This window comes from Rutilus rutilus (assembly GCF_951802725.1).
Source record: "Rutilus rutilus genome assembly, chromosome: 17".
Lineage (NCBI taxonomy): Eukaryota > Metazoa > Chordata > Actinopteri > Cypriniformes > Leuciscidae > Rutilus > Rutilus rutilus.
Window position 1 is genome coordinate 13382811 of NC_140230.1, and position 13596 is coordinate 13396406.

Genomic DNA, 13596 nt, shown 5'->3' on the forward strand with positions numbered 1-13596 from the left:
AGGGTCTCAACATAATCAGAACACAAGTGGTCACAGCAGACTCCTTTGAAATGCATGTAAGAGCATTTTGGGAAGATTAAAACAACTGGCTACACTCTGGTCATGGTGGGAGATCGAAACAAAGCGTTTCACACTGCTCTTTAAAGTTCACACTAAAAATTATAAAGTGCATGGAATTGCAGCACCAAGCTACAGAGCTGCCTTCATCAGTTATTAACCTTAAATCTAGATTAAAATAAAAACTTTAGCTTTAAGGGTACTTTACACAATCTTCTAAACAAGAGTTAATTTATTTTTTGCATATAGATGACCGTTGACAAAACGTTCCCTGTTTACACTGATCAGCAAAAGACAAATGCTGTATTATGCTGATAGGCCAGTAGTTGGCGACATCAATGTACAAATTACACAACTATAAACGTAATGTGCATGAAGTTTTCACAAATTCACCTTTTTGTAGTTATGATAAAGGTCCTAAATAAAGCCTTCAAGCAAAATCAAAGAATGAACTGATGTCTTTTTGAACAAAATCAGGCTGAAAAGTTCATTCAAACAAATACACGAACACGCTGGAGAGCTGCTTTATAACGCGACTTGTGGGTCCACGGATTGAATGGGAGAAATTAAGCGGAAAAGATTTGCACGTGAAAAAACTCCAGACTAATTTAGTTTTGGCCTGATTTTGTTTGAAAGGATGTCACAGTTCGTTCTTCGATTTCGCTTGAAATATGGGCCTTAACGGTATTGTTTTTAAAAACTTTGCACTTTAAAACCGGTTTTCAGTCCCTCAGAAATACTGTTGTCGTGTAAATGAATGGCCAAAACGCATACAAAGTTTTCCGTTTTTAGTACAAAACAGTGTTTACGCGACACTGATTTCAACTAAAAACTGAGAACTTTTAATGCAGTTTAGTCGGTCATTTACACGACAATGGCATTTCGGGGCCCTGAAAATGCAAACTTTTGAAAACTATACTGTTTTGTCTCTGTGTAAACTACAAAAACGTGAATCTGTGAAAACTATGACTTCATGCACATGCGTATTAAAGGTCCCGTTTTTCCTGTGTTTTTGAAGCTTTGATCGTGTTTACAGTGTGCAATATAACATGTGTTCATGTTTCGCGTGTAAAAAAAAACAGTATTTTTCACACAATTTATCTGTATACCGCTGTTTTCACTGTCCTAAAAACGGCCTGATGACTTCCTTGTTCTATGAAGTCCCTCCTTCAGAAATCGTTAGCCTCATAGCATAATTGCCTAAGTCATATTTCAATGTCTTTGGAAAACAAGAAACAAAAAATGACTTAGGCAATTATGCTATGAGGCTAACGAAATGCGTAACGAGTTCTGATTGTGCCAGCGGTTCCTGTGTTTTGATTCGACAGCAGCTTAGCGCACGTTGCCCGGAAAGGTCACGCCTCTTACCATAACGCAACTCTTCCTCTTCTCCGCGGGAGCGCAACAAGACCACGCCCCCTTTTTTTGTGTATTCCTGTGGGCGGAGGTTAGTCAAAAACTGTTCTAGTGACGTCATTAAAGGATGTAGTCCAAACCGACCGTTCGCTGTAGGCTTTGAAAGGGGACTTCTGTTAAATTAAATATCTTGCTTGGCATTGAACTTTGAGCTTTATCATTTTACAGGTATTATTTATGCTCTAACAGCAACATTACACACTAACTAAAGTTTGAATGGGATCACGAAGAACAGGACCTTTAAGTGTTCAGTGTATAGACGCGTAGTGTTTCTTTACAAAGTGACATCATGCCAGGCCAGTTTGGCAAATACACTGTTTTTTGTCGTTTTCACAGATCCGTGTGAACTGACCCAGGATCGTTTTGACAGCAGTTTGTACAAAGAGAAAACTTTTCCGTGTTTAGTACATCGTTGTCGTGTAAATGTACGTAGGCTACTTAGTGTTTCAAATACAATTTGACTTAATTTCTAAATTTTTGGGGAAAGTTAGAGAAGGACAATCATGGAATTTCTTTTGCCATTGGGGCAAGTGGGAACGCAAAAATGATTCGTTTTAGTTTGTTCACCACTACAGAAATTTACCAAACTATGACTTCTGCTTCTAAGAATTCCACTGAAAAATGTGAAAAGGGTCCATACGCTTGCCTGAATAAAAATTTCACGTGCCGATTAGTTTTTTTTAATGGAAGCTTGTTTTTCCGCCACTGAATAAAAAAATAAAAAACAGAAGTTAGGCATATTACAACAGGTTATGTAAAAGATAAACTTTCACTGTTAACCCCAATTTTAAGAGTGAAAGGCCCTCGATCACTAGTCATTTTTAAAATGACATCACCAATCATGAAAATATGCATTCAAGTTTTATTAGACCTGGTCTGATGGTTAATGATTTTAAAATATTCTAACCTCTTATTGTTTTATTTAAAACAGTTTCCCTGCTCTCATGCACCCATCTAAGCACTCTGCTGCATTCTCTTTTTCTCCCTGACACAGTCCATTAGTTCAATACTCTGTCCATTTGTACATCGAGGGTAGTTTCCCATGAATAATGCACCCTGACATAGACATGCCATTATTTCACCTGATGGGCTTTTATGAAATATGCCTATCAACGCTATTGATGTGAATCAGAACAAGACCAATAGACTTTTCAACATTAATGCATTGCATTAGCATGGCACAGATTTACCAATGATGAGCATGGTGCTTTAGGGGGGGGAAAAAACTTTATCAGTCAAGAAAGCATACCATTATTAACCATACATCATATTAGAGTTGACATTTTCTAAAATAAAGCAATTTAAAATAGTTGTTTACGATGTTATGTCCAAACAATCATCTTATAACAAAATTAATGTTTCAGATGTAGCTGCATATGATTCATGATTTAGCCTTGAGACATTCTAGGATTGTGGGATTTATGCTGCAGCTCATCCTTTTGCATTTATGTGTGTGTGTGTGTGTGTGTGTGTGTGTGTGTGTGTGTGTGTGTGTGTGTGTGTGTGTGTGTGTGTGTGTGTGTGCGTGCACTTTAACGATGTCCAATTCTGTTGATAAGAATGCGGGCAGAGGATTAAGAGACTTTAGTTGCTTATAGTTCAGATATAAGTATAAGCTGTTATACTTGCACATTTACTATTTCATATGCAATGCCTACCCCCACCTCTCTCTCTCTCTCTCTCATCCACCCACATACACAGATTATGTCACTACTATTAATCTTATAGCATCAACAAGTGCAGTGTCTTCCATGCTGTTCTTTAATCTCACTAAAACATTTACGGCTCCCATTGTCTTTAAAAACTAAGTTCCGTCCGTGGGATCCTCTAATCACAGAGTTTAAGTGTGAATGAGGAGTGAGAGAAAGGTAGAGGTGCGCATGAAGAGGGAGGTGCAGGGTGTTCAAAAGGATGGGAGGGTTACTGTTGAATCCTGATGGTCCTCTGGCAGATTGACCACAGCGAAATTGATTCGCTCTTCCAGTATAAACAGAGAGCAACAGGAACAAAAGAGGCTTACGACTGAAAAGCGAGCATTTCACTTTGAGATTAACTGAGAGTGGCAGACTGAAAAAGACAGAAAGATAAACACAAGAGGTGGACTGACAAAGAGGAAGGTGAGTACAAAACTTTCACCTTGTTCTTTGCTCAGATGTTATTTGACACTTTAAAGCTGAATTACGTTGGACACAGCAAGCTTCAGTGAAATAACACATCTCTCTTGAACAAATTTTTTCCCGTTTTTCTGTTCATAATATGTTCTCCCTATTTTCCTCTGTGAATATTGTCTAATCGAGAATGTTTTTGGTAGCACTACACAACAAGCTATAGCCTACATCAACACTATTTATTGCAATAGTTAACATAACAATGACCAATATGATTACAGCATTTATTTATCTGTTAATATTCATTTCAAATTTTAATGACATTTTTTAAATTAGAAGATGTATAATATGACCTCCAAGTGAACAAATTCATATTTATAAATAAAAAATATAGTGAAATATATAGCAATAGTTAGTTCATGTTTATGTTAGTTTATGATATCTAATATTAATTTTAAAACACTATAAAGAAGTTACTTTTTTAAGTACTTAAATTACATTAAACTGACTTAAAAATGGAGTTGAATCTTGTTTAACTTGATTTGAGGAGTTAAAGCAATGTAAAAAGATATGTTGTCATAACTTATTGATCATATCATTTTTTACAGTGATATAGAACATTACTGTAAAGTGATACTAAATGCCACATGTAGTAATTTTCAGTAAGTTACATTTCCTTTCATGCACTGTGAACTAACATGAACAAACAATGAGCGACTAATATTAACAAAGATTAATAAATACTATTACAAATGTATTGCAAATTGTTAGTTCGTGTTAGTTAATACATGTTAACGAATGAGGGCTTATTGTAAAGTGTTACCGTTTTTCTAATAACTTGATAACATGCTTCAAGAGTCACATTTCTGTAAAGTGCATTCATACTTGATAGTGATGGGGACGAGACCGCCTATGCCGAGTCCCGAGTCAAGACCGAGTCTTTGAAGGGTCGAGGCCGAGTCGAGACCGAGTCCGTTGATTTTCAAATACAGTCGAGTCCGAGTCAAGACCGAGTCTTTGAGGAAGCAAGTCCGAGTCGAGACCGAGTCTTTAGGAGTCGAGACCAAGACCATAAAAACATGTCAGTTTTCATATTCATGATTTAATATCACCCCAGTTAATAATCAACAGATAGGCCTACAGACTAAGCTAGAATGGGAATTGTTTAGAGGAGCAGTCTTAACGTCTTAATATGGACTATGCTTTTACTATCATTAAAAAAATCCCTACCACATGCATCATCTTCTGCCTATTTTTCTAAACTGCTTCAACAGTGCTGCTCTGTCATCAACATGTTAAGCCCACCCTGACTTTTTTAATCATAGTTAGGACATGCAGAGCAAATAAAACATTTCTAGTGGTATGTATTCTAGTGGACTAGTGATGGGGACGAGACCGCCTATGCCGAGTCCGAGTCAAGATCGAGTCTTTGAAGGGTCGAGTCCGAGTCAAGACCGAGTCTTTGAAGGAACAAGTCCGAGTCGAATCCGAGAAAACAGAAATCGGTCTCGAGACCGGACTCGAGTACTACATCACTAATACTTGATACAACAGAGGATTAATGCTTCGATAATATTTGTCAAATGACTTTTGAAATATTTAAATGAATTTAAAGCGAACCACAGTGTTCATTTTGAATACTATTACTTTTACAAGTAATAGTTGTATAACTTTAATCATTTTGGTCTTACGGTTTAATGTTAAGAACATAAGCTTTAATACTTATGTTTGAATATGCAACTGTATTTTCCCCAGATTTGTTTGATTTTCATGTAAGTCCAGCATGTTAGTTGAATCGATCTCATCAAAGCAGCACTGTCTCATTATGTCTTTCTCTGTCTCTGTCTCTGTTAGTAGTTCATGTCTGAGAGAGTGAATGGCTCATGGATGGGGTCTGTCTCTGTCCCGTCCTCCGTCCCTCATGCCTTCCGCTCACAACTCTCTTCATCCACTGACCTCAGCATAGCCATCTTCCTCATCATCACGGGTCAGTAATCTGTTTCTACATCATTATTAACGCTTCATTAGTATTTTTGAAGTATTATTATTTTTGAGTTAGTATTATTATTATTGTTTAGGGTTTAGCAAATGTAGCAAGACCACAATTAAAAATGCTTCTAATGTCCATTCTCTTTCAATTTTTTTCATCACAGATTATTATTCAACGCGACAGTGATATTGGACACATGAACTGCATATTAAAACCTATTTATACTATAAAATAAATTAAAGTGCCCCATTTAGCTTTTTTAAAGGTTTTAATTTTGTTTTGGAGGTCTCCTATAATCGGTTTACGCACAAGGTCAAAAAACACTTTAATTTTCTCGTTATATAAATTGCAATACCTCTTTTCTCACAGTGTCTCTCTAAACTCCTCCTTTCTGAGAACCTACTTTGCTCTGATTGGTCAGATGGCCCATTCTGTTGTGATTGGTCTACCACTTACAGCGCGTGTCATATCTGAATTTCAGCCCCGGAGGCTTCCTCAGAGGATTTGCTTTAACAGTGCAAAAAATAGCATCTTCTCGACATGCTGACTGACAACACAAACTAAACTCTTTCAGGCCTCAGCTACAACTACAGTGTTTGAGTAGACGTTGATTGCGGGCAGCCGATGAAGACCATAGGCTGGCATTATGCAAATTCGTTACAAACATTGTAGGAGAGTAGAATTATAGGTTTGTGTCAGGCCGTTCAGAATCGGTTCATTCTTTTGGGAGATAATAACTACATTTGTCGTGCACTTTGATCTTTTGAACATTGCTGAACTTTACATTCACAAACATATATATAATAAGGTAATATTCGAAAAAGGGGAACTTTAAAAGGTACATCAATAAATGGTAACACTTGACATATGTTTTGTTTATAGGTATTTGTAAAGCAAGTGTTTTATGTCAGTGTTTGGTAACTACGACTGATCTGCAGTCAGAACCTAAGCAATGTAAAGACACCAGCCCTCTACAATCAATACACTGATTTGCACAGCAAATACAACTGCAATGACACAGCCATTTAAAAACTGCAGTGCAACCAGAGGGGTTTACATGCAGCAGATTTAACACAGTTATGTTTGTCTTACAATGGCTGGGATCATATGTACTGGTGTGCTTGTATGGAAAAATAATCTGACAGTAATAAGATCATATTTATAACATCAAATCAACATTTTAGCTCCCTGCAAAAAAGAAAAAAAAAGTAATTTTACTGTATAAAATTGTTACACTTAAAAACATTGGTTCATAGATTGACCAAAAGAGACCTTACTATTAAAAAACTATCAATTATTCATGAATTAACTGTTTTTACTTTTAAAAGATCTTGTCCCATAAAATTTTTTTTTTTATTCCATAATATTTTATTCATATTACTTATATTCAACAAAACTATTTAACAATCAATCAATATTTTTTTAGCTCACAATATTTTTTAGCCTATACTGCAAAAAAATTTAAATTATATATATATGTATATATAGGCCTATATATATATGGAAAATCATTTTAAATAAAACAATTTGAATTCATGACATCAATAATTGTATTATATAAAACCTATTTAGTTTGAATTAATTTTACGTACATTTAAATAATACATATTATTTTGTTTTGTTATCTTAAACCCCCAAAATGTCAAGTGGTGCAACCGTCCGAACAGATGAACAAACTAAGAAAACTATTTAAAATGGTGTCTTAATAATAAAAATGTAAAACTAAATGCATCATTTTTAGGTTTGAAACCTTTCATATAAACAAATGTTATAAATATCACTAGTTTTAAAGCTGTTGAGATAATTGAATACCTTTTGTCCAGCAATTTGTATATTCTTAAATGTCAGGGTGGCACAACTGCAAACATGGCTCTTTTATCATGAATTGACAAGGTAAAAACAGTAACATGATAATGCATCATCCAGAAGCGAAGTGAAGTGAAAAGGTTTGTAGATCTCTCTCAAATACTGGTAAAAACTGTTCATTTCCATATTATATTGGTACACTTTCCATGTCAGGTGGTACAACTTACAAGTAGCCTATATATACATACAACTGGTTGTACGCCTGACATAAAAATGGTCAAAAAATGAATTTAAACACTTTGAAATGTTATTTAGCAACTGAGACTTGCATGTTTAAACACGTTGTTCATGACTGAAAAATATGCATTACATCAGTTTTGTACATTTTTTAAAATGTAAACATTTATACCTTACTGTAAAATGACATGTATTGTCCCATTAAAAACAAATATAGGCCCATATTTTTTATATTAAAATGATCTATTTAGCTTTAATATGAACTATTGGTCTGAGTAAGATGATGGTCAACACTAAGATCTACATTTCTGTCCCAGGTGTGGTGTCGGTGGTTGGGAATGGGCTGGTTTTGGTGGTTTACGGTCAGAGGAGAAAGAAGCTCAGAGCACACGAGCTGATGACTATCAATCTGGCAGTTTGTGATTTCGGCTACAGCCTGCTGGGGGCGCCGTGTCTCATCACCTCAAGGTACCACCACTGCACTGACCGCAGGTTTACATAGAGCATGCGGTTAACATGTATTTTGAAGGGTTTCACTACTTTGCTTGGCATGGCAATAGTGTACATTACAAGTAGTATATAAAAGCTCTCTTTACTAAAGCCTGTATTAGGCTAGTCCACGACATCGTGTGCATAATGCATCACTCGCTCTTGTGTGTGAGTGCCAGTCAAGGTCAAAGTATTTAGCTGGTTAAGAAAGAAGATTGACAGTCCGAATATAAGCCATTGATGATGCTATTACATCATTTAGAACATCTATGCAAGGAATAATATTGATCTGATTTGACTTTAGAGAGGATTTAAAAGGGACATTTGGTCAGGGGAAAACACTTTAGATGTGCTTTATTTTTTATGATTGCTTTATTTAATTCATGTCTTTATACTTCTCTGAATGACAGAAATAGATTTTTGAGGAAAAAGAAAACAAAAAATCCTAACACTTGATGGAATTTGGAGTGGATTCTCAAGGGGGGCAAAAGGGTTTCACTTTTATGTAGCTGAAAGTATTTTTTTCCTCCCACAAACCACCAAAACATGCCCTCAGGTGAAGGAAGACATAGAAACACTTCTGTGAAAAAAAGAAGAGAAAATACAGTGTGGAAAAAAATCATCAGGCCTGACTTTTTGGACTTTTTTCATGCCTGACTACTACTTTGTGTAAACATATACCACAGTTTATAAAAAAAAAAAGTTTAAAGTCTTAGAGAAAATAAAACTGCAGAATCATCACATCTGCAGAATGTGAGCATATTAAATAGAGTTCTTATGGATATTTTTGGATTTGCTGTGCTCAGGATTTTGTTAGTGCTCTAAAAAACATTTTTTTTCCCCTGTTCGTCTCTCTTAGTCTGTCCCATGCATGGATTTTCGGGGAAACAGGATGTATGTGGTATGGGTTTCAGGGCTTTGTTTTTGGTATTGGGTCTCTCCTCACCACCTGCCTTATCTCCCTCGACCGCTGCTTCAAAATCTGTAGCTTTCGATATGGTAATTCTCACTTTTTTATTGTTTGTAGTGTCATTTTGTTTAGATTTTGTACATCAGTTTTGTACATTATGATTTGAATTCTTGAACATTACTGAGACTTGCAATTAAGGTACAGTTAAGGCCTACTCGGTCATTCGTTTCCACAGCAGGATGAAAGTACAGAATTTGGTTGTCCTTGTTGGACAAAAAAAAATATATATATTAGCATTATCACCCACAAGAGACCTAAAATAAGAGCACACATTAAAGTATTAGTATCATTGCCTTAATATTACTGAATAGTTTGTATGATATTAATAGGTTACTTATAAATTCTGTAAGAATGGTATTACATAAGCACAATGCCACTAAGTCAAAGCGCAATCTACATTGTAATTATATTAAATTAATTTAATTTGTACTGAACTATTTTGATCAGCTAAAGTCAAAAAAAATTTTTTTTATATATATATATTTTTTTTAAAAAAAATAAAATAAAATAAAATAAAATTCTGGATATCCAAAAAGGGAGAGAGAGAACAGCAAATGTTGAGAAAATGAGATCTGATTTGTAATTGAAGACATTTATTGCCATACAATTGCCATAATTACAATTTGCCTCCCTTTAAAGAATAGTATGTCATTGCACAAAATCACCAAAAAGATTATAGTTGTCATATGTATATTCAGTGCAAAACATAGATTTCTTTTTCTGATGGACTGCACATCTTTATCTCAGCTAACAGTATCACATCAGGCTGTGACAATCAATACAATATTACATTTTAGTCCTTTGCAGCAACTATAGACCAATAAAGCAAGCTTTTACATGTTTACTAATGTACATTTTCCTTTGTCTCAGGTCAGTGGATTGAAAAAAGGCATGCCTCTCAGTCTGTCGCTCTGGTGTGGATCTATACATTGTTCTGGGCCTCACTTCCGGTATTTGGGTTTGGTAGTTATGGCCCGGAACCGTTTGGAATCAGCTGTACCATAAACTGGTAATGAACCATAGCGGTAACACTGTAAAGGGGTTGCTAACCTATTCCCCAGTGATTTGTTGGTGTTTTCAGAGTGCATTCTCAAGGGCTTTCGAAAGGCTTTCACTTTTAAGCAGCTGAAAGTTATTTTACCCACAACCCAGAAAATATGTGTTGATGTGTTCATGCATTGCTTCCTGTGGCCACAGGTGGAGGATGAAGTCTTCACTCAATGATAGAGTCTATATTTTCCTGATCCTGTTGCTCTGCTTCGGAGTTCCCACTCTCACTATCATCGTTTCATACCTTGCTATCCTCATCAAGGTGAGATAAACAGAGAGATTATCAGTCTTACTATGGATTCTAAAACACTTACTTGAAGCTAAGATCATTTTACCTCATTCTGATATAAAAAATGTCATGTTTATTTGACAGTTAACTGCCAATGTTGACTGAAGAACCATTAAGGTGAATTGAAGTGTTGCTACAGTGTTGTGTGATTTCAGGTGTATCGGTCTGGCCGCTTATTGGCTTCAATCCCTTCATCAAATGTCACTCACAACAGCAAAGATCTTCGGCTGACAAAGGTACAAGCTCTAACTGATCACCCAGAATACCTTTGGAAAGGACCCTCTTCACAGACAACTATTTAACGTAACTATTTAACGAGTGGGCGATTTTGTAAGAATTTATACTTTGATTTGAACAAAAACATACATTTTTGAGGAAAAAAAGTAATTATGAAAGTCCACCCTAAACCTAACCCTTAGTGGTGTGTAAGCAGGTCGTACAAAAATGCACGAATGTGATTGTACGGATTCATATGAATTCGCCACCAATTCGCCAAAACGTATAGCGGCCTAATAGTTATGAAATGCCATGAAAGCGGATTGGTTGTTATTGTTCACAAAAAAAAAAAATTTAAAATTGTTTTTATAAAATAAAATAAAAAATTAATAAATAAATATATTTTTTTATTAATTAATGAATTAAAACAAAACAAAATAATATAATATAATATAAAATAATATAAAATGAAATAATGAAATGAAATAAAAGAAAAGAAAATAATAAATAAATGAATAAAAAAATGTACAAAATTTTTAAATAATTTTTTTAATTAAAACAAAGCAAAACAAAACAAAATAAAATAATAAATGAATGAATAAATGAATAAATGAATAAATGAATAAATGAATAAATGAATAAATGAATAAATACATTTTTTTATTTTTAAAAATTAATTAATTATATAAAATAAAATAAAATAAAATAAAATAAAATAAAATAAAATAAAATAAAATAAAATAAAATAAAATAAAATAAAATTACTGTGAAACAAATGGAACTGAATTAAATAAATGAAAAATTGTGAATGGCTACAAATTAATTTTAGTTTTTGGTATGCCTTGACAGCTTGTTTGCTTTAAAGTTGGTATGAAATTAGAAGCTGTGATCGTCTGAATAGCAATAACAGTAAACTATGCTGAGAATTTTAACAAATTTTTTTTTTTTAATGATACTAGTTAGCACAACTTTGACGGCCTTAAAACACTAAAAGATAAATAAATACTAAAAGGGACAAAAACCAAACTAAATTAAAAATACTATAAAAAAACAAAAAAAAACTATAGCTAGCCCTGCTGATTTCATAGGGGACCTTATTGGCCCCATTTATCACAGGTCTGGTACAACGGATGTCTCCCCTAATTCTGGCCCTGCTTTTACCTCCCCATTTCTATTCAAGTTTATCTTTTTCATGATTCACATACAGTTTCTCATTTCCTTGTAGAATACAGTTTCTGAAACTTTCTATTGCAGATAGCAGCAGTGGTGTGTTCCTCATTTATGATCGCCTGGACTCCCTATGCGATTGTTTCACTGTACTCGGCTTTGACTGCCAGAGAAGAGCACCTCGCTGAAGCCGGAGGAACGGCTGTCCCGGGAGGAATATCGGGAACAGCCGTCGGCCATGGCGGAGGCTTCTCTGATGTCTTTGGGTTTCCCTTCCTCATGAACTGGACCTCTTCAGAACACTTCGGAGATGCTTTTGGTACCTGGAAGAACATGACTTCAGATAATTCCCATTCAGTAGGGCATCATGGATCCAGTTCAACTGTGGATTCTGCACATGGAGGAATGGAGGAACACCGGCCACATCTTGTGTCCATCCTGAAGCCAGAGGTCACGCTCCTCCCTGCTTTATTTGCCAAATCCCACTGCATGATAAACCCCTTCATCTACCAGATCATGAACCGCGACTTCAGGGAGGACGTCTATGATCTCATGTGCTTAAGAGGAAAAGATGGAGAGAGAAGGAGAGGAAGGAGCTCAGATGGAAGTGATTCTGAAGGTCAGGAGACTATTAGATCTTTCTATCTTTCTATTTTCTATCTATCTATCTATCTATCTATCTATCTATCTATCTATCTATCTATCTATCTATCTATCTATCTATCTATCTATCTGTCTGTCTGTTTATTTATTTGAATTTCTCTGTATTTTTCTCACATTTCTGTTTCTATTTCTGTATTTTCCACACATGCAGGTAATCGTGGAAGCATCACTCTCTCTTATATTCACAGCTGGAGAAGAAGAAGCACACCTACAAGCCAGCCATCTGGGGAGCGTGTGAAAAAAGATTCCTCTCGGAAGAGTAAAGGGAAGAGAGGGTCCTGTCGGGACAATGCGACAGTCGGGTGGGCATCCTTGGACACTACAAACTTAGATACGCAGGCCAACTTAGAAAGAGAGGGAGGGAAGCAGGTGGAAGGAGAGATGAAAAATGATTTAGAGAATCCACCTCTAGCAGCTTGTTGATGGGCCAGGAGTGATGCCTGCTGATATCTAAGACAGAAACAGTAGTTCTTAATGCAGTTAGTTAGCTCAAAGCATATGTTTAGTTAAATAGTGGGTTTTTTTGTCATCCATTGTGCGATTTTACTCACTAATTCTTAGTTCTTTGACACATGAAGCTCTAGTATTTTCATATTTATTTTGTCCTTTGTATGTTATTGTTTATTATTGAATCCAATGTATTTATTTATTTATTAATCTTTTGTGAAACCAAATATTTTAAGAATTTATATATTGTATTTATGTTTTTATAGACTCGTTAGAGAACACTATCCAGTCCAAAGTATTGCAAAATACTATTTCTGAATAAATGTGAAATGTAAATATGTTTATTTTGTAGTTTGCAAATAAAAAATAAATAAATCAGAAGCTCTATAAGACAATGAAGTACAATGGCTATTTGTTGCAGATTTGTGACGTCAGCGTTGCTTTGTTAATATGATGCATGAGGTAATACTTTTTTTTACCGTAAGTGCCCCTCTAGGGCAAACACAGAAGGGGAATAGCATACAGACAGCTGTTAGTCGCTTTCGAACAGTGATATATTATACATAAATATACGTTTTCGTATTTCATCTACCAAATATTATTTTGCGGTTCTGGAATATTCAAATAAACAGACAAGAGGGGACAGCTACTGCTGATGTTACGGTATTGTCCGTAGGCTACTGAAGCGCTG

General features: G+C 35.2%; 1 protein-coding gene across 3 annotated transcripts; it reads left to right on the forward strand.

Moving 5' to 3' along the window:
- Positions 1-3366: 3366 nt before the first annotated feature.
- Positions 3367-13280, forward strand: opn9 (opsin 9). Of its 3 annotated transcripts, none has more exons than XM_084435700.1 (9): positions 3367-3590; positions 5436-5568; positions 7932-8082; positions 8963-9102; positions 9944-10082; positions 10271-10385; positions 10568-10648; positions 11883-12414; positions 12647-12834. In XM_084435700.1, the coding sequence occupies exons 2-9, from the start codon at positions 5442-5444 to the stop codon at positions 12694-12696; spliced, it is 1335 nt and encodes a 444-aa protein (XP_084291826.1). In that variant the 5' UTR covers positions 3367-3590; positions 5436-5441; the 3' UTR covers positions 12697-12834. The 3 variants fall into 3 exon arrangements, with proteins under 3 accessions (XP_084291826.1, XP_084291824.1, XP_084291825.1); XM_084435698.1 differs by having other exon boundaries at positions 3372-3590; positions 12610-13280; XM_084435699.1 differs by having other exon boundaries at positions 3372-3590; positions 5439-5568; positions 12610-13280.
- Positions 13281-13596: the final 316 nt, after the last annotated feature.

Excerpts from the sequence above, each read along its gene's own strand:
- opn9 (XM_084435698.1), top strand. The coding sequence starts at position 5,442 with ATGTCTGAGAGAGTGAATGGCTCATGGATGGGGTCTGTCTCTGTCCCG. Across the intron at positions 8,083-8,962 it reads CCGTGTCTCATCACCTCAAG|TCTGTCCCATGCATGGATTT; the intron begins GTACCACCACTG and ends CGTCTCTCTTAG. Across the intron at positions 12,415-12,609 it reads AGATGGAAGTGATTCTGAAG|GTAATCGTGGAAGCATCACT; the intron begins GTCAGGAGACTA and ends CCACACATGCAG.